At 47.6% G+C, this 23,407-nt stretch overlaps 1 protein-coding gene across 12 annotated transcripts in view; it reads right to left on the bottom strand.

Moving 5' to 3' along the window:
* Positions 1-23,407, bottom strand: part of NCAM1 (neural cell adhesion molecule 1) — a 317,279-nt gene that overhangs the window by 21,616 nt on the left and 272,256 nt on the right. For 6 of the 12 annotated variants that reach the window (XM_027082287.1, XM_027082285.1, XM_027082284.1 and 3 more), the window contains exons 9-14: positions 19,160-19,310; positions 18,669-18,853; positions 18,221-18,317; positions 17,743-17,913; positions 15,989-16,120; positions 14,984-14,986 (exon numbers count right to left, since the gene is read on the bottom strand). In XM_027082287.1, the coding sequence (XP_026938088.1) occupies positions 14,984-14,986; positions 15,989-16,120; positions 17,743-17,913; positions 18,221-18,317; positions 18,669-18,853; positions 19,160-19,310 (739 nt within the window). The remainder of the gene's footprint in view (positions 1-14,983; positions 14,987-15,988; positions 16,121-17,742; positions 17,914-18,220; positions 18,318-18,668; positions 18,854-19,159; positions 19,311-23,407) is intronic. The other 6 variants (XM_027082289.1, XM_027082288.1, XM_027082282.1 and 3 more) reach the window with 1 other exon arrangement.

Raw genomic sequence — 23,407 nt, forward strand, 5'->3', positions numbered from 1 at the left:
CTAATATCATAGAGATCTGGACCAACGTTATGGCCATGCAACTTGTTCTAAGGACATACAGGTGTGGAAAGAGCAATATTTGTTTAATCAATTGTCTTACTCATCTTCAAATGTTTATTGGCAGCAAATTTTTTTTAAAGATTAGAAATGGGGTTAAAGAAACCATTTCCTAAGCTCTCTGCAAAAAGAATGTTCCAGCCACGCCTGAGGAGGGAGGGGGCTGACACCAAAGAAATGGGCCTGGCATTCAGGAGGCTTGCGGCTTTATTGAGCACATTAAGAGAGGAAATTATTTAGAGGGTCCCAGCGTACACTCTGTTCTGAGATGGCTGCTCTGATTGAAATCATTATGCGTAATTTCAGCAAAACCAATATTGTAATTATTTGTAAATGCTGGCTTGCAATTCAGCAGCAATCGGCAGGTGGCGCCAAGAAAACCCCTGGGGTTAATTATACCCTCCGAGTTTAGCTTCAGCCATGAGTCAAATTTATTTCCCTAAATATTTTATGTAAAGACTAAAACAGTGGTATTCGTAAAAATAAACCTTGTCAATAACAAATATGAAATAGCAGGCAATTCTGGTATTTTCTAGAAGAATGTAAATCGTGTATGCAAGAAAAAAAAAAGAATGTTCCAGAGAGACCGCATACAGTCAAAAATATTACTGGCAGGTCCTATAAATTCCCCTTAGAAACCGTAATTGAAATGTGTATTTCTGGCCATGTAGATTGCAGGTTCTTCTTTGTAATTATGGTGCTACTGGCCCTAAAATCAGAGTCAGCTTCATGTCTTTCTCCTCGTCAGCAGAAGCCCTGGGACCAGAAAACTACTGCTGGATATCTGAATTCCACACAAAAAATTCTAGCAAACCCAGGGCCTTTGAACAGCAACTATGAATTCTGGAAGGAAAACAATATTCTACTTCTCACTCAAAAAGCCCAAGGACCAAGAGTTGTATGTTCTGAATGAAACGCTGAGGGGCCAATAGGCTGAGACAGGCTGGACCTGGGTTCTGTCTTCACTCACTTTGTTTTCTCTGCCATCAGGACCCACACAGGGTTCGATGCATCTGAGAAGAACCCAATGATGGTCGTAGGGCCTGCATTAGAATCTTTTACTACCAAAAAGGATTGTCTGGCATTAAAAATACTGTTCGTTCTGTTTCTCCTAATGCCTGTTCCCCTTAATGATTATTTCTTATAAGCAATTTGAAACTGTTTTAAAAAGTCCAAAATGTATGATTAAGCTGTTCTGATATGACGCCTGTTTGATGTTTCCAATTCAAGAGCATTTAAAATTACATCAAGAAGTTCGAAGTTTGATTGGTCCTTATGGGATCAGCAAATTACCAAAGGGAATCAGGACTTAGTTTTAGACCACCAACTCTCCTTCCTCAGACCAACCTCTTAGCCCTAATGTCAAACAGACGAATGTGATCTATGCCACATGCACTCCTGGACCCTCAACATCTCCCTGACGCCGCTTTGGCAGCCTACCTGGCTATTCTAGACTAAGGTGGTTTTCCAATACTCCCGAAGAGCAGCCCGCAGTGCTTGGACTGACATCCATTCGTCCTGAGCATCGCTCCCCCAAATCAGGCCCCTGGAGTAAAGCGTTCTTTTTCTCCTGAGCGCTTGTGTCTTAATTGTTAAGGATTTGCTGTGCTAGCATGACCTGACTCTTTGCCGTCCTAGTCCCTGGCTCTGGGGAGTGCTGGGGTACAGAACGAGCGGGTATGGGCGTGGCCAGGTCCCCCACTTCTACAGAGAAAGGATGCTTGGCTCTCTGCGGCCAGGCTCATGGAGGCATCCAGTCCACAAATCTTCCCAGCACGAGTTTTCTTGGGAATTGTGAATGGGAGTGTGTGCTGGGCGGGGGGCGCGGGGGGGGGGGGGGGGGGGGGGGGGGGGGGGGGGAGGCCTGGCAGCACTGAGGACGAATTAAACAGCAACAAATGAACTCTGACAGACCGAACCACAAAAGTACCAATTCCCTTCTCGTGGGTGTCATGAAAACACCAACAGATTCATTGATCAATTATCTTTGTTTCATCATCCTAAAAAGAAAAGATGGCCACAAAGGTATGGCTCGTGGTATGGGGGCTGATCCAGGCTGAGGAAGTTAAGACAGAAATAACCGCCGTCACCAACAATGAACTTGGCTCCTGCCTCCGAGGTCACAAGGTGGGTGCGTGAACATCTCCAACACTATTTCATGGACGTGAGGTTCGTTATTAAGAAGTACGAGGCTCCTGGGAGGTTTTAGCCCTCACACTGGTAAACCCTAGGGAAACGGGCACTTTCTGAACCCCACGGTCCCTGCCCACAGGATGCGGGCTGATATACATCACTGCCTTGGTCCCTTCATGCTAGCTTTCTACCCTGGTAACCACCAGTGCTGGGAATCCTTAGGAATAAAGGCAATTAGAGCAGAACCCCTGGTGAAAAGTCTATGTCGACCTGCCAAAGACCGTGGCAATCCAGACACACAGCTGTAAAAAATAAAGGAGGGGGCAGTGGAAGGGAGGGTTAGTGATGTTTTCGATCTAAGAAGGAAGAGTGGGTGTTAAAGAGTTTAGTTCATCAGAATCAGCATTTCCTAGTACAAGTCAGTGTCAGTAGCTAAAGAAAAAAAGATCATTATAAATGGGTGGGGAGGGATCCATGCTCAGACATGCAGCACACGAACAGGGGGGTGCAGGGGGCGTCTCATCACATACATGCTGGTGGGAAGGGAGTCCCATTTATGCAGAGTCCTCGGTAGCTGATGGAGGCGTGGAGGAAGCGGGACCCACTGTTGTGTGATGTCACGATACCAGAAATAAACTTTGGCATCAGGGGCTCAAATTTACACTTCCAACAAACCCATGCCTGTGCCCTTGGGCCAGGTGTCTGAGCTTCCCTGCCATGGACCCCTCCCTGCAGAGCTCTGTGGGCTCAGAGGCCAAGTGGCCCTGGGCTGTTCTCAATGCCTGTGTTCATCTTCCTTCTTCTGGATGGATACAGAAGGTGCACGGACACCTGCCATACGTTAATCACATCGTAGGCAATTTTGCAGGGGGGGAGCGGAGGGTAGTGGACACTGGATTTAATCTATTGTGGGCATACAACCAACCCACTGTTCACTTAAACCCTCTTCATTAGGCTTAGCTCACCTGAAACCCTTACTAATGCCCAGAGGAACCATCCCTAACTAATATTTTTCTCCTCTGTAAATCTTATTTGTTCCAGCCTCTCCACTCCCTTCAAGTTTATTATTAAAGGCCATTTTCTGCCGCTTGTTGCTCATCTGAGTAACCGTCCTCTGCCTGCCCCCTTGCAAATGGCAGGAGAGGGGCGGTTTGATGAGGGGGTGATCACGCTTCGGAATTCCACAGGCTCCCGAGGTGATATTTTAGTACTGGCCAAATTTTCTACTGACAGCCAAGACCACTGCTAAGGTGTGTTTCTAGGGCAACTGTGGGAAACACCTTCAAACACTTCTAGCCTTGCTCAAAATGTCTGCAAGAGATCTCTCCTCAGAGGTGTGAACGAGCTTCTACCTCGCGCTGCATTCTGAGTCACAGCATTGCACAGAAATGACCCAACTTGGTTTTACAGAAGAAACTGAGGGGTTTCAACCCAATATCTGCTTACACTTCAGCTTTCAGGGGAAAGGTTCAGCCTCTGAGCAGTCACCCCAAGTCTGAAAAGAGCTTGTCTCCCTCAGGGAAATAATGAAACCACATTTTTTTGTGTGTGGGACTTGGAGTTTATACAATCATAGGTTCCCAATGTTCTTTCCTCTGCCCTAAGACTCACAGATTAAGATAATTTTTTAAGCTAGGTCCAAGTTTTTAGCACTATGGAGGTTTCCTGATTTGGGGACATCCCTCCTTTATTTCATACGATGTAAATGTTAAACATCTCCATTTTTGGAAACGAGGATGCCTCCCATCCAAGACCCTGTCCAGGAGTCTGGTTGTAAATGGGACTAAACTGGGGCACGGTGGCCATGCCCAGAGAGCTGAAGTCCCCAGAGGGTGTCAATGCGGAGGGCGAGGGGTGGCACACACAGGGCTCACACACGTGGGGTGCACGGGACACAGGACAGACCAGGGACAGAGCACATGCGAGACGAACGGCCGATGGTTTTGTTCGTGTGGATGTCGCCCAATCAGCTCTCAGAGAAGCGAGGTCGCCGGGGACCCCTTGCATGCACGGGCGCCCTGGGCGGGGGGGTTACTGGTGTTAGTTTCGCTTTTGTGATCAGTTTAGCCCGTGTGTCTCAGGTTGTGACGTGAAGTACAAATTTTCCGTTAGTCACACATGTGACTCCCAGGGTAGGTTTGAATGGATGTTTGATTTTACTGGGGGAAGTGGTGAGCAGAGGCTCCCTTTACTCTTCATGGTAAATAAGAAATGTTTTTAAAAGGTTGTGACAGTCACAATATTAACTAATTATTTTGTCACTCCTGTGCGCTTAATTAGGCTATAATTTATTTTGCCTTTGCTGCAGGGGTCAATTGTGTGCGTCTGCATTACATGGCTCTCCAGTCATGCTAATTGTCAAGTGACTTTTGCTTTAATTTTTCTTCCCTCCTGCCCGGAGTGGGAGGTGGGTCACTTGAAAAGTGACACCTCGGCCATCACAGCCAAACTGCTCTAATTCCAAATTCTTCAATCTCTCATTTCAGAAAGGCTTCAATCTGCATGAATTTTATGAAACTCTCTCATTGGTTTTGAGCAAATACAACCTTTGGGATTGATACGTTTCTCTCTGTAGCAGTGTTATGTTCTTATGGAAATGTGACATTTTAGAGCAGCTGTGGTTTGTAGAACTACGAAAGTTAAACAACAATGCTATAAAGCTCACTTGCAACATTGCTTTCTGGGAAATCATGTTTATGAGCTATCTGGTAAAAATTCAAAGGTGCAAATTCTGCCATGGCTAAAGTGGTTTTACTGTAGCCAAATTTCTTGAAGCAAACCATTAAACCGAAGGCTGTCATGGCATCAAATTGTCACGTAAAGGCTACGAAGGATGATGAATTCTGGATTTGCATTGATTGAGAACAAGAGGAAATCTCTCAAATGGCTTTGCTTAGGAAATCCAAGACAGGAAGAAATGAGTGGGCCCTACGTGCCAGGCTGTGGTCCCAGATTTATTTCACTAATCAGAACAAAGAGTTTTACCTTCTGTTCACCAGCGTGGACGACATCATCAGCACCATGCAAGCCACATGACAAAGTCACATGATACGCACGCACATGATTGGTTGAAAGGAAAGTGGAGGAGATCACATGGAAAATACAAAAAAATTAAAAACTGATGTAAACAATGGGCAGGGAGAAAAATCAACAACAAAATCACAGACTAAATAAAAGGAGAAATTAACTTAAATTAGCAGCATATATAGGAAACATTGGAAGGGCAGTAAAACTGCCCGGAGATAGAAGACTAACAAATCATAAAGAGCATTTGGTTAACAACACCAGTAAGCATTAGCTACAGCTGCAACACCGCATATTAATACCACATCAAGGAGGAGCATGGAAACTTGTTTTGAAATGGGGAGGTGTCTCTGTCAGGACCCAGATGCCAAAGTCAATCCAGGAGACTGTTGAAGGAGAAACACAAGGCAAGTTATTCTTCACAGATTCCAGAAATGTCTCGGCATCCTTGGAAAACAAGGGCAATGAAACAGAGCATGGTCATGAAGGAAGAGTCCCATGATTTTTAAGGCGCAGACCGTGTGCCCTGGAAGAACAAAATATCGCATTACATTAAGAAGTCATTTCATGTTTCCCTTGGCGCAATGAGGAGGCAGGTGTGGGATGAGCGAGGGTTGGAGGATGCAGGTAGAGAAGGTGGCCAGGGATCTCATCTCACTGTCGTATTCGTCTACCCATGTTATCCTAGGGGCCACCATGAGATAACCCCAATCAAGACACATATAAAAGAAGAGGCCAGTATTTTGTTCTCTACGTCTGTGAGTCTGCTTCTGTTTTGTTAGATTCACTAGTTTGTTGTATTTTTTAGACTCCACATATAAGTGACATCATACAGTATTTATCTTTCTCTGCCTGACTTATTTCACTTAGCACCATGGGTACCAGTGGGGAAGAGGTACAAACTATTTGGTTTAAAATAAGCTACAAGGATAGATTATACAACACAGGGAATATAGCCAATATTTTATAATAACTATAAATGAAGTATAACCTTTAAAAGTTGTGAATCACTATGTTGTATACCTGTAACTTATATAATATTATACAGCAACTATACTTCAATGAAAAAAAACAGTTAAGTAAAGAACCATGAAGTAGTATAATAAAGATTCTAACAAAATAATAATAAAAAAAAGAGGCCAGTGCAGAAATGGAATAGGTTTCCTTCCGGAGGTTGAGACCATAACTCTGTCAACACTAAGCAGCAGAAACTGAACCCCTGGCTCAATGAGCTAAGAATCTGACATTAAACACATGTTCGGGCATTTTAGACTTGTGGTGAATGGATAAGACACGAGTTTGATTTTTACAATGAAAAAAACAGCTTTCTTGTTTGGATTTGCCTATGTTCCTTTTTGTCCTATGTTATATTTACATCTGATTTGTTGCTGAGTGATTCTGCTTCAACAAAAGGCCTTTTGGGTTTCCCACCTTAACTTTCACAGGCCAAGGGGCATTTTGGCTATTACCAGTTGGCGTTAAGAGAGAAGGAGGACAAAAAAGGAAGGTGAAGACACCTTTCTGCCCAAAGCACACCAATGTTTAAAAATGATTCGAGAGAAATGCTTCAACCACGTGACACAGTCCCTTGTCACCGTGAGCTGATAAGAGTGTTTGTTTCTCACTGTCCGACACTGCACAGCGTCTGGCACATTCCAACCAAGGGTGCCTGCAGGGATTATAGACAACTGAGCAGTTTCTCCTCTGATTTTACTTAGGCTACCTTCATTCATTCATAATTATAAATGAATCAATACACACACACAGAAGCAAAAATAAAAGACATTATTTACATTCAACCCTACTGACTGACTGATGATTGATGGATTTTTGGATGCTTTCAGCTACTCTGCTGTTAGTTTCACTGCAATTCACACGTGCTCCATTCTGCCTCACAGTTGAGAAATATGTTCATGCTAAATACAGGCTGCTGCCCAATCGTGACTGTCTTTCCTTTATCCCGGTATCCACTGGGACCTACAATTTGGGTCAGTAGTCAAGTGGTTCAAAACAAAGAAGACTCAAACTTTCTTCTCTTTGGATGTCACTGCTAATCGTTTTACCTGTGGGAAGAAATGCCTGATGTTTAAAAGTTAAACCTATGTCAGGGGAGAGACACCTAATTCCTCCTGAAGGAAAAATCTGGATCCAAGATTGTTTTCCTTCCAGAGAAGACCAACCTACAGTGAGACACCTTAAATATGACCCAAGTTGTGCAAATGCATTGTGTAGCCTTTTCCCGCTATGCTCTGCACGGCACACACTGCAGTCAAGCTGCAAAGGACTAGAGCATCGCTGTTAGCAGATGAAAGGGTGCTATTAATTTCATTCCTTTTCCAAATGCAGAGAAACCCATCACCTGAATTAAACCCATGTGAGCACAGCTCATTGTCGCCTGCTCTGCTCTGCTCACAAAATGTAACCTCAAAAGCATCAGGAATTAAAATTCACTGCAGCACGCACACGGAGAGAACACCAAGAAAGCAGACTGTCAGCTATGTTCTGCAGTAGAAAAGAGAACCACTCCGTGCAAAACGCAGAAACTCTTTTCTTCTCTGTTCAATTCTGTATCAGAAACCCTGGCCCAGGGAGTGGAGTGGGAGCTGTACTTTGCATCCTTGCTTTCTGCCTTCTGCTCTGACTACCCTTGATGGGATGTACGTCATTTTTCCTGTGCACTCAGAAGTATTATAAAATCTAAACCTCGCACACAGCTGTGGACACACACACACACACGTTCCAGATGACTTGTCAGGGAGTTTAAGGCCTAACGCACAAGCCTACATCATTAGAGCGTTATAAAGACTAGCTTGGAACATGTTACGGATTGTGATGAAGTGTAACGTTTTCCGTGATGGGAAAGATGGTACAGTTTGGCCATCAGGAGATGAATTCCAGAACTTTCATCTAGACTTTCAGCACACAAACTTGACAGAGCCTGGTTATGCTTTTTGAGGCCATAATTTTTCTAGCACGAGGGAGGCTAGAAGCCCCTCTCCTTCCCCGCGTGCTCGGGGCACACACTGCCACACTCTGCAGGAGGCAAAGGAGGGCGTGCTGTCAGGGAGCAGAGGCTCCCTCCTTCCTCACCCTCTCCCTTTCCCCGGGCAGCCAGCTTCTATTCCTTCCCTCCTTGTTCTCAGTCTTTTAGCTATTCTATTTTAGCCTCTCTCTCTCTCTCTCTCTCTCTCTCTCTCTCTCTCTCTCTGTGTGTGTGTGTGTGTGTGTGTGTGTGTATGTGTGTGTCAGAGGGGGAGAGACAATGAAAGCTGGGACGAGATGCTCTCCTTTTGTCTCCTCAGCATTTCTCTAATCATTTTCTGGTTTTTTAACTTGGGGGTAAATTTGGAAAAGTCTCCTTGTGCACAGAGTTTTCTTCAAGAATCACCCTAGTTCTTTCGGTGACACTGGGTCTGCTCTCTTGGCCAGGCAGACAGCATGCTTAGGGACCCACACCAGGCAAGGAGCCTCCGTGCACGCACAACTGTTGCTTTCAGCACTCGGGGGGGAACCAGGGACAGCACTGTGACCCAGGAGTCGGCTCTGCCCCAAGTGGCAGTCTGGCCCTGTGCAGCTAAGCTCTGTACTCACTAGATGGTTTGGTGGTGGTAAGGGCAGGAAGAGGCCAGGTTGCTATGGAAACATGAAGGATGGAAAGGGCACAGAAAGGTGAAAGAGGGAACGGAGATAAATTAAATTTATAAATACATATCTATGTGCGTGTATATATATTAAGGCATTATTATAAAGAAAAAAGAGATGGTGAAGCAGGTATTCCCTCATTTCCTTCTTCCCTGATTTATCAATATGAATGTAGGTATTTTAAAGAGATTATCAGTGATTTTGCTGACAAATTATTCTCACGCAGCAAGAAGTAACATAACTCTCATTTATTCTTACTATGAATTCCAGCTACTACGTGCTGGGCACTGTGTTTTGTGTTTTTCATACTTAATCTTTAATTATCATAAATACCTATAGAGTAGGTAGAATCTATCCTTCCTTTGGGAGATAAGAAGTGTGAGGTTCGGAGAGGTGGGGGGACTCATTCAAGGTCATGGAGATACATACAGAAGTAGTGGAGCTGGTATTTGACCCTGGTCCCCAAACCTGAATTCCTGCTGCTACAGTCCACTGCCTGGAAAGCAGTGCGTGGGGTAGGCGGGCTTGTTTCCAAGTCAAGTAGATGCCGCAAAGGGCTCTGAGCCTGGGGCTTGAATCACTCCCGAGGCTCCACCCAAGGTGCAGGGCTTCTGCGGCACCGAGGGGTGAGGGTCAGCCCGGCAGCCCCACCGGCTGCACTGCCTGCTGCTCTGCGCACATGCTGGCGTGACACCCGGGTCTCGCTCAGCAGCTGTCTCACTCTGCTCTTTCCCTTTGGAGCGCTGGGTTCATAACTCCGGACAGTGGGAGGCCCGGAGCTCTCCCTACGCCTGGGGACTCAGGGGAACAAAAGGGCATGGCAGCCAAATAAAATAAGGTGGTAAACGAGTGAGGCTCAGGCAGGGTGACAAAGCCTGAGACCGACCAGGCGACACCACGGCCGGCTTACTGGCACTGCTCCTGGGTGGGCAAACAGCTTGATAAACGCCAGGTTTGTTGTTATTTGCGGGGGGTGGGGATACGATTACTTCTCGTGTTTTACAGAGGAGAAAAAACAAGGCTCCCTGGTAAAGGGTTCAATAACGTGCCTAAGGGCCTACGGTCGGGCACACCCGCAAGCAGACACTGCTTCTTTTCCCACAAGCATTTACGAGAAATATATGCATTTATGGAGAAAGCAAAAGCTGTAGAGCTCGCTAGCTAATCTCAATGTCTGAATCCAACTATGCCGATTAAAATGAAGGGTGAAAACACAGGGACCCAAACATTTCTGATGACCCTGCAGAACAGACATCTTTCTTGGGAAATCCCTTTGGCTTCTCCAAACAATCAGCCTGCTATGAATCCCGAGGACAGGGCTGGGGCTGCCACAGCCTCAGGGAGCCTGTCCAGAGCCACGCTTCCCACTCGCCTCCTCTTGCGGGGAGAGCTGTCCACCGTGCATCTGAGCGGACCTGTGCCTACTTCTCATCTGCTTCTCTAAACCCCGTGCTGCTCTCCACCCACAGAGTGGAATTAGCACCTGGTAAGGGAGGTAACGTGAGGCAGGCCCACTGTGGCCGGCAGAGAGCAAGCAACCTGCAGAGATGGATGAAGAAAATGATACTCACTATCCGGACGAGACAATGGAACAGGGGTGGAAGAGCTAGCAGGAGCCGCTGAGGAAAGAAAAATGAAGGTGAAAAAAAAGGGGAAAAAAAGATCATCGCGGCACACAGATACTGAAGGGAAGAATGGAAGAGGCAACCCGGGCATGTCAGTAAGAGAAGCTGAAGCGAGTTAGAAGTGGGAAGGAGAACCCCATGCGTGAGAACAGGTGGCCGGCGGCCCAGCAGAGAGCAGGGCCTCTCTGACTTCAAACCCTGAGCCTGTGCGCCTGCCAGGCCCTGCCGTTCAGGTAAGGGACTGGGCCAGGAACAGCTGCAGAGGCCTCCAACCCTGCCTGAAAACAAAGAGCCAGTTCCGCAGGACCAGCTGTCTCCATCGGATCAGGTGTCAGGAGGGAAGGGACCTTGGACCCCAGCTTAAGGTGAACCAGCAGAAGAGGGGAAAAGCACTTTGGTTTTGCCATTACCTACCTCTTCATGTGTATACACAGGCATATACCTACGTGGGTGGCGTGTATTTATAGCACAACCTGTGTGCCTCACTCTCTGATTTCAGGGTCCCAAAGAAACAGAAACAACTATCCTCCTTAATGTTTGTGACTGGGCGGGGTAGGGATGGTTCGGCATCTGGATGGTACGACAGCCACTGCTGCCCTCAAAACCCTATGAAATGTGATGCTCTGGCTGCTGCAGTGTGCACAGGGGGCAAAGCAAATTAACATCGAGTGTCATTCTTGCCCTCAAGAGAAAGGGAATGTTCGAGGGGCCGGGACTAACGAAGTTAATGCTAACCAACTTTCTGCACGGAGAACCTTTAAAATGGTGCATCTGAGACGTTTTGGACACCGAAGGGATCTTTAGTTTTTCATTGGCAAACATTCAGAAGTTGCTCCGTCAGCAATCACAACACATAGTCCCCTTTGAGAGCTGTACAAACATTTGGAAAAACATCACTGCATCTCCAACATTGCGTTGACACTCATGGTTCTGTCTCGTACCTTCCAGATGAGGGTACCTCATTAAACCATCGAGTACAATGTCACTGGAATCAGAGCAAGACAGGCTACTAACTCATCATGACTTGATGGCCTGGTTAATTCTGGTAAAAGCGTATCTCTCTCTCCTTTTTTTCCTTTTTATTTATTTATTTATTGGCTTGAACTGTTTGAGTGATTGTCCATATCATTCTGGCAAAGGGATAGGGTTTTATGTGCTTTAACCACAATATATTACAATGCTTTAACTTCTACTTGCCATGTGCCGTCTAGGGGGCAAACTGTGAAAGCAAAAGAGTCTCAAGATGCCTCTTTTAAAAAGTAGAGACTCACTTATAACCTTTATACCCGGAAAGAAATTGTCTGTGTCGCTTCATGGTACGGAAGCAAATGAAGAGGTAACATTCAGGCAATGAGATTCTGAAGGTGTGTGGTTCATTCGTGGAGGAAAGAGTCATAATAAATTGTCACATCATTTCTTTAGGGCTTTAGCAGCTCTGAGAGGGAAGCAGCCCCTCTCAGGGCAAACAGAGGTTGTGAACTTTCCACCTAAGAGTTTCTTGACAGCACGCAGACACCTGGCCTAAAAATACATGAAACAGGGACTTTTTCCCAGGTTGGAATTCCATTTGTCCCATTAGAGCCAAACTTCCTTTGCCTTCACAGAAACAAAGGGACCTCCCAACAGGTAAGCCCGGCTTTCAAATCGGGCCGCTCTGAAGCAGGTGTCCTTGAGATATTGGCTAGTTTCACCTGCTCATCCCTGTTTTGACATATTCATGCCCCCAAATGTGGAGTAGTCTATTAAGGAACCATGAGAGCAACACTAATATTGAGACATTTCAACAAACTTCAAGTGCTGAGGAATGGCTCTCCCCTACGCCTCCCAACCCGGAGGGGCCGGCAGCATTGACTCTGTCCCGGGTGCCAGCCCCTGCTGACCCTATACTGTCTCCTCCTTGGAGGTGGGGTGTACCCAGCGCCTACCTCCAGTGCTACAGGAGCAGGCTGTGCACCTGCACCCCGACATCACAGCAGGGGAATGCACTGTCCGTGGCCAAGATAAGCCAGCTTCAGAAACCAACACCCCTGGTTCCTGGGCTCGGTGTAAGCCCACAGCTAAACTGATGGCCGCTCTTGTTCAAGTTCAGACAGCCTTTGTGTCTTTCAAGGAATGGGAGTGAGAACTCAGAGAAGGTCCTTCCTAAAACTTATCCTCATTTTCTAGCAGCAATAACTGGGGTTTGTTCTGGCAGTGGCAAACGTTGGCATCTTCCTTCCAAGGGTAACCTTTTCTCAGGATGGCTCTAGGCATGACAGGATACCCCTTGGGCAAACATCCTCACTTCAGCAACTCTAGGAAGGCTATGAGGGTGCAAGGAAAGTCCATAAGAACCAACTCTAGTGAGAGCATAATATTCTCTTACTCTGCTCAAGCCATTGCAAAAGGCACATTCAACTCTAAAACTGTGCCACATTCTCTTTATCTAAAAGAAGTTTGCTTTTTAATTCTTTAAGCCATACCTTTATTAGGTGATTGAGAAAACTGACCTTTCATGACACTAGCAATGCCTGCTGCTGTATCACTCACGATTGACTTGGAATAGAGAACTGACCCCACCATTTTCCAAAGGACTTCTTGGAATCTTGGTTAATTATCCATCTTCATACTGGCAGACAACAAACAATAAAATCTAGAGGTCTCCTTTTCTAAAAAAAATTAAATGTTGGCTTTTAAAACAAACAAAAAAATGCTCACCCTAACAAAGGCTGGGCTGGCAGTGAATGAAAACCGCTTATGACCTTTGAATTTCAAGACCCAGTTCCTCCGATTCAGTACTCAAAACCCCGTTACTGGTTAGACACTCAGAAGGAGGCCTGACCCTAGCCTTCCTCTCTGTCATATAACTAAGCCGGCCTTCGTTCACTGCTACATCTAGAGGAGAGGACACCCGAAGACCAGGTAAAGATCCAGGAGGAAGGTGCCCTCGTGCCTTCTGAATGCAATCAGGGCAGAGCTGAGTTGCCAGCCCTAGCCGTCAGCTCCACCCAACACATGATTCCAAATCCTTCCAGAACCGGTCCATTCAGGAACCAACTCTGCTGAGAGAGTAGATTTAGCACTTGCTCGAAATCTCAGAACGCCTACACTGAGCTACTTAGTTTCTGCTGTTGCTGCAGTATTTCTGAATAAATTTCCAAAAGATAAGCTTCCCTGAGTGCCTTTCAGGAGCCAGGAGCTTTTTATGAAAAGAGTGTGCAGCTTAAGACTTCCCTCCACCATTCTGAGCTCAGCCTGGGAAGAAGCTGAGCCTCAGTGGACGCAAAGTTTGGGGGGCATCTATGCTGGCTGAGACCAGACCACAGTTCTGTTCCCGGAGCAGCAGGTGTGCTTCCTGTTACCCCTGCTCCCAGATCCACTATTTATAGCTTACACGATTAGGGTGTCCTTCCTGGGGAGAATCACCCTCTTTCTGCATTCTTGGCAGTAGAGCTACTAAGTAGCTGGTCAGTTTTCCCAAACATGGAAATCCACGTTGCAAGTAACCTACTGCTAGAGAACAGAGTTGACCAGAACTGGGGGTTTAACTCCCCTGCAGGATGCATGTACCCGTGATTTGAACCCAAGTTCATGCTGCACTTTACAACTGCAGCTGCTGCTGCACGAGGTTCCCCTACCCATTCTCCCTAGAACCTTCCAGCTACCATCCTGCCAGACAGAAAAGGGAGAGGTAGTGAGCTCAGTTCTTTCACCTCCTAAAAGCAAATGTGAACATCCTTCCGGGTTCTTGTGCCCATGAAGGGATTTTGAACAGAGGCCTGGCGAGGCTGTGGTCACTTTTCTGGCAACCTGGCTAAAGGTGAGACGGGGCTATAGCCTGTTATTCAGAGACCCTCTGCACACCTCCGCCACGCTTGGCTCAGCAAAATGTTGCCACAGGGTAATCGTCACACACAGAAATTAATAAATAAACACAATTTCAAAAGACACAAAAATTGCATGCTCTAAAACAGGACGAGTGTTAGCCTCTTGGAGTAACCTACGGACATTAACAAGAGCACAACTAGACTAAGGTCAGTGTGGTTAGGGCCCGGACGATATCATCTACTTCAGCCTCTAGGGGACAAAAGGGACCAGAACTAAATTAAAAACTAGAACTAGCAGATGTTAACGCTATAGAAACAGGTAATGAGGTATGAAGAGGCACTTACGTGGAAGAGGGCTATCTGCATATCCCATGGATGGAACACAGACGAAAAGAAAAGACAAGAGACAGACCCAAGAAAAAAAAATAAGATGTAAAAGAAATGAATAGGATCCGCAGAACACACGGAGCTGGAAACTCAAATTATCAAATTACTTCAAATCCAGAAAGAAGCAATTCCTGTACGAGGAAGACGAGACAGGTTTTCTACTTCTGGGAAGAGGTAAGGGGATCACTTCCCAGGCCCCCGGCTTCAGAGAGAAGAAAGCAAAGGATTCCCCCACGTGCTTTTTAATCTCAGGAGTCAGAGAGGGCCCAGGGAGCTCTGTGACCACTGGGGGAGTCTGTGCTACAGCACCTTCTTCACCCGCATGGACTCACCATTCTCCCAGGGCAGGAACTCCAGTCTGTGGAGGGATAGGACTAGACCAGGGCTCACCCAGAGCCTGGCTATGTGCGGGAAGGGAGGGAAAAGTACGGCATGCCTGGTTTAAGGAAACAGGGAGTGATGGAGACAGAGCTGCAACCCTGAATGGGATCAGGAAGAAGCGACTCCTGAAAGAGGCCTTGACCAGGGAGACCCCGACTGTGCTCTGGGTGTGGGAAGGGAGGAGAGGCAGGAACGTCAGAGGCCATGTTTTTCCCATTGGCCTTGCTGGGGTTTTGCTGCTGCTCATACACTCTACAGCAGGCTCCGTTTTCCTGTAACTGAGTATCTCTGCTGCATCAAAAATCCCACAACTAATTATGTCAACTGTCACTGACTTTACTGTCTTCCCTCAGGTCACCGGGTGCTTAGGGCCCTGGTGACAAAAAGCAAATCTACCCAAATCCCTCCCTACCACGCAGCCGTGATCCTTCCTATTGTCTTTAAGAACACGTGTTAGTGGTTTTCCTCCCTGGCTGTTATTCTACCAAACTGGACCAGCTGCTACGATGGTGTCACCAAGCCCTTCAAGAAAGTGAGGACAGGGGCTTCCCTGGTGGTGCAGTGGTTGAGAGTCTGCCTGCCGATGCAGGGGACGTGGGTTCGTGCCCCGGTCCGGGAGGATCCCACATGCCGCGGAGCGGCAGGACCCGTGAGCCATGGCCTCTGAGCCTGCGCGTCCGGAGCCTGTGCTCCACAATGGGAGAGGCCACAGCAGTGAGAGGCCCGCGTACCGCAAAAAAAAAAAAAAAAAAAGAAAGTGAGGACAAAGGGACTGGGTATCAGCCATCACCGAGGGCGAGAGAACTAGGAGATGGGACCACCGTGAGCAGAAGGGTCTGAAAGACAAAAAGCTGTCATCTGAACAGTGGATGGGCCCGCTCACGGCCCCCCCTGCCCCCCAGGGGAAGAGGCTGGGCAGCTGGCTTTACTTACGGACTGGCTGCGTCTTGAACTCGGAGGCTGCGCTGATCTCGCCCAGACCCTTGCCATTGAGGGCCGCCAGCCGGACCGCATACATTGTCTCGGGCTTTAGGCCCACGATGGTGACGATGCCCTCCACGCTGGCTGTCATGAAAATATGGAAAGGGTCACAAAGGAGGAAAAGGCTGTTGGTGAAGTGGTGTAGCTGCTGTGGAAAACAGCAGGGCAGGTCTCCCCAAAATGAAACATAGCATTATCATTTGATCCAGCAATTCCACTTGTGGACATATGTGCAAAAGAACTGGAAGCAGGGACTGGAATAGGTATTTGTACACTCACGTTCACAGCAGCATTGTTCACAACAGCCAAAATGTGGAAACAACCCAAGTGTCTGCTGACAGATGAATGGATAAACAGAATGTGGTCGATACATACCATGGAATATTATCTAGCTTTAGAAAGGAATGACGTTCTGACACACACTACATGGATGGACCTTGAGGACATTATGCTAAGTGAAATAAGCCACACATAAAAGGACACATGTTGTATTATTCCACTTATATGAAGTACCTAGAAGGGTCAACTATACAGAGACTATTCCTAGTCAACTATATAGAAAGTAGAATGGTGGTTGCCAGGGGCTGGGGGAAGGAGGGAATGGGGAGCTATTGTTTAATGGGTATTGAGTTTAGGATGATGAAAAAGTTCTGGAGATGGACAGTGGTGATGGTTGCACAACAACGTCAATGTATTTAATGCCACCGAACTGTACACTTAAAAATGGTTAAAATAATACATTTTATGTTAAATATATTTTACCACAATAAAAAAGTTAACTAGAAAAAAAAAAAGCCACAGATTTGGTACGAGGTTTCGGGGGGGAGTCAGGGAGGTCAAGGATCATTTTCTTCTAGCTCTAATCCTGATTACCCAGAAAGTCCTCCAAGCCCTCCCCAAAGCTGAAGGAGTGACAGGAGCTTCCTGGCAGGACGAATGCTCAGTAAACCTGGGTTAGAAGATGTCTCTGAATTGCTATGACACCGTGTCCTAGCCCATTCCCAATTCTACCCTTATTTCCAGGATTAAAAATGTCTACAGAAACAAAACCTACTTCACTGAGTTATTCCAATTAAACCCCAAAGGGAGAGTCAGACATAAATATATTCAGTCCTCAGGGAAACATGATCCGAGCTCAGAGACTTCAAACTGCAGTCACCCAAGGGTTATTTTTCAAATCTGTGGTTTGGAAATATATCATAGGATTGACGTAAGAGCAGACCTGTCTTGTTGGCTCTGATCATTTGGTTAATTACAGGGCAGTCCCTGAATAGACCCGAGCAGGACTGGATGGGTGGCAGCAGAGAACCTGAAGCACATGGAACTCAAATATGCAGAGCAGGGGTGGACTGGACTCCTCTGGCTGTGCTCAGCACTTGAGCAGGGCTTCCGCTTGGCACGTGGCTACGCTGGCCTCATCTGTCCCGGCAGGGTCACGAGAACCAGGTTCTGAAGTACCAGGGGGCAGAGGCCAATAACTCCACATAAGATGTGACCACACCCTAAGCCTGGGGGGCCGGTGATGGCGTTGCAGCATAGGAACATCAACAGGACGGCAGGTGTTGGCATCTGGCCTCTCTCAGTATTGGGGAGCGGTGTGCACCCCACCCAAATGGGCAGTCAGGGTGCCAGCATCTGGTGAACGCAAGGGGTGAGCGTGAGCCCAGAGCCATCATTCTAAAGTAAACCGGCACTCTCCAACTTACCTTCTTTGGCATCATACCACTTGGAGTGCCACACCTCCTCATCTATTGCTCTCCACTCAGCCTTGTATCTGAGGATGGGCACCCCGCCCGTGGCCTCTGGCTCATCAAACTGCACCTGTGCTGTGCTGGAATATGGCTCCACCTGGTCGATGGACGGTGATGATGGGGTGTCTGTGGAAAGGACACACGTGGAGACTCAGGTGAGCCTGATTTGGCCCAGGACGTAATTCCCAATCACGAAACACATCTCTCTCATTTCTTTCAACTCTTGGGAATCTTGTCGTCTATATCCTGTCTCCCCCTGGTCCACCTCACCATGCAATTCTTTCCCAACGTGTCCCATGTCCAGATCCTCAAAGCCCGCAGAGCTCCCAGCCTCCTGACTCTCACCCCCTCTTCTTCCCATGCTCCTGTCATCACAGAAGGTCATGAAAAGGGCCGGCAAGGGTGAGGGTGTGCAGCCATAAGGGGTGCTCACCTGCTTGGACAAGGATGAATTCCAAAGACTCCTGTCCGATGCGGTTCACTGCGGTACAGTTATAGTTTCCAAAATCATTTTCAGAGTCCGGGGTCACCTTTAGAAAGAAGGAGCTCTTGAGTTACGAGTGTCCCACGGATGGGCCCCCACCTCAGATCCTTATTTATTGAACTAAAATTAGTAGAGAATAGAATCAGTAAAGCTGCAGCCGAGCCTGAACCCAGAGAGAACAGAAAAGGGGATCATGGGAGAGGCACACTCTGCCTCCCAGGCCCCCGTCTAGCTCCGGGGAGAAAACGAGGGCTGAGGCGCACTTTCTTCCTCAGCCAGTGTCTCCCCCGCTCAGGACGTGCCAGAGAAGCAAGTGAGAAGATTTCAGCTGTGTCCAGCAGCCTGCCCATCCTCAAACGGCGCCTCCTCCACCCTGCCCACCGCCCCCACGTCTCACCTCCAGGTAGCTGGCGGACGGGGTGTTGTAGATCTTGATATTGCTGTAGTTGGAGCTTGGCAGCAGCTGGCCGTCTCGGAACCACGAGATTGTGGCACCGGGGTAGGCAAACACCTCGCAGGTGATGTTCACCTGGTTGCCCTCCCAAGTGTACACAGCCACAGGGCCCTGAAGCTTGGGGGCATCTGCGAAGAAGGACGACAGCTCTCAGGAAGACTGCCACGATCGTGACCCCTCCCCCCACTCCATCTCCTGGCACCGGGAAGCTGGTCACGCCTTGAGGCCGAGCTGGTGCCGGGGGACAGCAGAGATCGGGGTCCCCTCCCATGAGCTGCACAGGGAGACACGGAGACTGGTAAGAAGCCGGGGGATGGAGTGAAGGGGTGCCTTGGGGACACAGCTCTGAAATGGCCAGGGGCCAACCACCATGGGCCGGGTCCCGGCAGCTGCACGGCCCTCCCTGCCCCCTGTCTTCCCACCGTTTTCCTCACATTGCACTTCGAGGTACACGGACTGGGAGTCCTGGCCGATGGTGTTGCTGGCGGTGCAGATATACTCCCCAGCGTCTGTGTACTGGATGCTCTTCAGGGTCAGGGACGACACGCGGGCATGGCTGCGCACCACCATGTGCCCGTCCAGGGTCTGCCAGGAGGGGAGGGACAGCGTCAGGCCCGGGGCTGGGCGGGGCCAGGAGACCGGGCCATCACTGTCTGCGACCAGCCTCACAGCCCTCTGCTCTCTGGGCCAATGTCTGAGTCGCTTTAGGTACCGACTCGCGAGGAGGCTCCGGAGAGCACTGTGGGAACTTGGGTGCATCCCAGACAGAAAACGGGACTCAGTTTACCCAAGCAGCCTAGCCTATGTGCCAAGATGGGCTTGAGAAGGACAACCCAGGCCCCCAAGACGATTTGGTTGGCACGTCTAAAACGGAAGCCAAAGTCTGGCCAGCAGGCATTGCAGCTGCAACAGTCCTGCCTCGTGAGATTCGGGGAAACCTGCACTCCCGTCCTTTCCTTCTAGCCCCCCGCCCACCTGCCTGTTCCTTGGTGCACGCACACATGATGGGAAATCTGAATAAAAGAAATTATACAAGAAATCCATATTTCTGCAGATGCCTTACTTTCCTGGATGCTTAAAAGTAAAATAATTTCATCGAACAAAGTCCAACAATCTGGAGCTCAGGAGCTGTTGAGCTGGAAGTGAGGGGAACCGGGTCCTCTCTCCCGGAACAGTGACACAGGGAATCCCAGGCAGATTTGGGATCCTGGACACTATAGTCACCATAGTCTAGCCCTTGACACTAGAATTGTCTTCCTGCGTCTCTGGAATTACAAGAGTCGGTCAAACAGGGAATAAGCATATGAGCCCTGGCCAATGGGCACTGAAATATTTCCAAGGGGATTCCCCCCTTGACACTCTTAAGTAAACTGGTTGTTGGCCTAGGAAGAGTCTGGGCATGCGGTCTGAGTTCAGACCCTCAAGAAAGCTGGCAATCTGAAGGAGTCTAGCTCCTCGTAGGCTGGGCCACACTCTTTAAGTCCAGTGAGCAATATTCCATAGAGATAGACAGGTGGGTGCTCTGCATATCGCCCGTCATCCCATGAGGCTGGGTCTTGAAAGAACTAAAGAACACCTGCCTCCAGGTTCTTTTTAGCTGCTGGTTCGGAAGCCCAAAACCCAGCATTGAAATATCGTATGGCAGCCAGTTTGGGGAGCTCAAAAGCAAGACACCATTGGCCTTGACAGAAGCCTCAGATCTACCACAAAAAGTCCCATCACTGGTAGAGCTAATCTGTTTCAGTCATTCAAGTCCCATCACATTCATATCCAGAAGCCGGAACACAGCTGCCAGCGAAGAGGCAGAAAAGCCGAGCAAAACCATCACTACCTACTGCAGCGAGGGCCACCCCTCTCTGCAGGAATGCCCAGATGCCTTGGCTCTCGGCCTCCACGAGGCCTGGGAAGCTGGGAAGCTGATGGGCTGAGAAGCTGCACCCCAGGGGATGAACGGGAGCTGACACAGGCAGCCGTGGAGCACTTGTCTCCAAAGTCTACAGTCATGTGCCAAACAAAATCTTGAAGCATCCCCTAAACTCGTGGCATCAGGAGTGTGAGGTCAACGCTGCAAGTATCTCTGAGGGCTGACCTGACCTGCTTGTCATTCCTATACTCCCAAGACAGCAGAATGAAGGCAGAGGGGATTCATGGTTCACCCCGGCCTTCCTGCTTATCTCAGCGAGATCACAGCTTCAGCCAACAGTGATGCCAGCCAGCGACTGAACTGTAATTTTTTGTCACACACCCAGGATTTGTCCTGGGGCTGCCACCACAAACACGGAAAACTGATCAGAATCTTTCAGAAGTCAAGAGAACATTTCCATAAGGAAGGATACAACAGCAAAAGATGCAAAGAAAGTCCCGTAGGTAAGAGAAGGACATTAACAAGTAACCACAAAGGGGGGCATGAGCAGGTTTCACTCAGAATAATCTAGAAAATGGTCAAAGAGAAGCTCAGGCAATGGTTGCACTGACAGCCTTACTTTCCCCCCCCCCCTCCTCTCTGGTCTCCTTGTCTAAATTTCTCTCTGGAAAATTTTCTCATTTAATGATGTCAGCAGAGCAGTAGGCAGGCTTCCATAGAGAATTTTATTTTGCGGTGGCTCAAAACAGGATTGATGATGGAATTATTTGCCAGACGCCCAGTTCTCCCTCCGAGGGGATGCAGACAGACTCCAGTGTGATTGGACTATCTCCCTCTGAAATGATTTACTCTGGCACCAGAACAAAGTCAGGGAGTGCCACCTCCAAGCCACCCAGACCACACGTCATGCTGATGGTCCAGACTTGAGGAGGAAGCAGATAAACTCTGGGCACGAATGAAAAGATCACTGTGGCAAGAAGGCCCGGTTTTGCAAAAACGTACGAAGGGCGATTATAATTGCTCTTCTCATCAAAACATTTTTGTCTCTCTTCTTGCAGGGAAGAGTCCTAAGGCTTTCCAGAACTTACAGAATGAAATCAGCCATGACCCAAGCCTTCTTCTGAGCTCATCTGGACTCATGGTCTTCATCCCTGACTGAGACAAATAGGAGGGAACGGAACTTCTGAGCCTCAGGGGGCAGAACTCACTTGAAAGTCAATTACGTCCAGAGCGAGATAACTTAAGATAAGGACACGTCTGCAAAATGGAGTGAGGTGTCTGTTTTCCTGGGAGTAAACCAATTACTTCCACTAATAATAACAATTCTCTCAACATCTCCTTAATGCTCCCTGATAAATCTCAGCTCCTCTTCTAGCCCCGTCTAAATCTGCGTGACGGGGAAGATGCACAAGGCCGAGCAGAACGAGAGGGGTAGTGGCTCAGGAGTGGCTGAGAGTTAACCCTTCTTTTCTCCCTTCCCCAATCCCAACGAGAGCATGACTTTTGGGCAATAAAAACACCCAGTCTGTGACAGCACTCCGGGGGAGTGTTTACAGGAGGCAAGTGTTTTAGCGAGGGTATGCACCTAACTACAGTCCCTACGACGTGGAGGAAGGAACGATACAAAGAGAGCTTATAATGAATTAGATCTGACTACGGCAGGGTGCAGAAACTAGCAACAGTGCCTGGGGACAGGCAGTCAACTTTTAAATATTAAACGGCATTAAATATTTATAGCTATGACCGGAACACGTGAGTTATGTGTTCTGAATAATTATCATTTCCGAAAGACCGGAGGATGGGTTTACCCAATTAAAATACAGTCTACAGGATTGCCATATTCAGCATTTATAGTATTACACAATATCAAAGTTCCATCTGGAGAAAAGGCTACTTTTTAAAAAAAAGTATTTATAGATGAGATTCCTGAACTTCATCTAAAACATACTGTTTTTTATTTCACTATCTGTCACTTAATCACACAAATCTGGTCAAGAATGATAGGATGATCATCAGTAGGGTCTTGGGGATGTAGCGATTCCAGTCTAAAGATTTATATTTAGCTTCAGTTTTCAAACTAAGTCCCACATTACCCAAACTGGAGCAAGCAGTCAGAGAAATTTCAAAGGCTAAATATGCTACTGACTTAAAAAAAAAAAAAAAAAGAACCATTTGTGACAAATCATTCTAATCTCATAAACTTAATGCTCTATAACAGTAACATAGATATGTTTAGCAATTTGGGAAAACCAGTGAGAGATGTCATTTGCATTGCTCCGAGATGAGATGTGATGTGGTAATTTACCAAAAGACCAGTCAGGATAAGATAAGTGAGCAACAAGATGAGTTGAGCTGGAAAGGTAAGGGCTTGAGTGGGTTTTTAGATTATTAACTCTGTGACTTTATGATCCAAAGCCACATCAACCAGGTAAGAGTCAAAAAACTTGTATCATTTCAAAATGCCTGGCCTGGGCGTTGGGGCCATTTATTTCTCGAAGTATAATTACCCGGATGTGATTTTATCAGCACCAGCAAGAGAATAAGATCCAGTTTTAGGAAATAATAAGGATTCGTTCATCCACTCCCAACACAGCTTGTTTGCTCATCCTAAAGTGACACTATTGCTAAGTAATGTCTACCACTATTGACCTATTCGTTAATCTGACTAAATTACTGATTAGTTTTAGCATGTCTGGTTATTAAACTGCAATGGTGAGTTGAACTGTAATGCTTTCAAAACTACAGACTGGCTAGTGGTCAGGTAAGCTATACCTCTTGCTTCTCTGGTCGAGTCCACGAAGCCTGTAGAGAACAAGAT

This window comes from Aethalodelphis obliquidens, unplaced genomic scaffold (assembly GCF_003676395.1).
Source record: "Aethalodelphis obliquidens isolate GAN/ISIS:26980383/991018 unplaced genomic scaffold, ASM367639v1 scaffold46, whole genome shotgun sequence".
Lineage (NCBI taxonomy): Eukaryota > Metazoa > Chordata > Mammalia > Artiodactyla > Delphinidae > Aethalodelphis > Aethalodelphis obliquidens.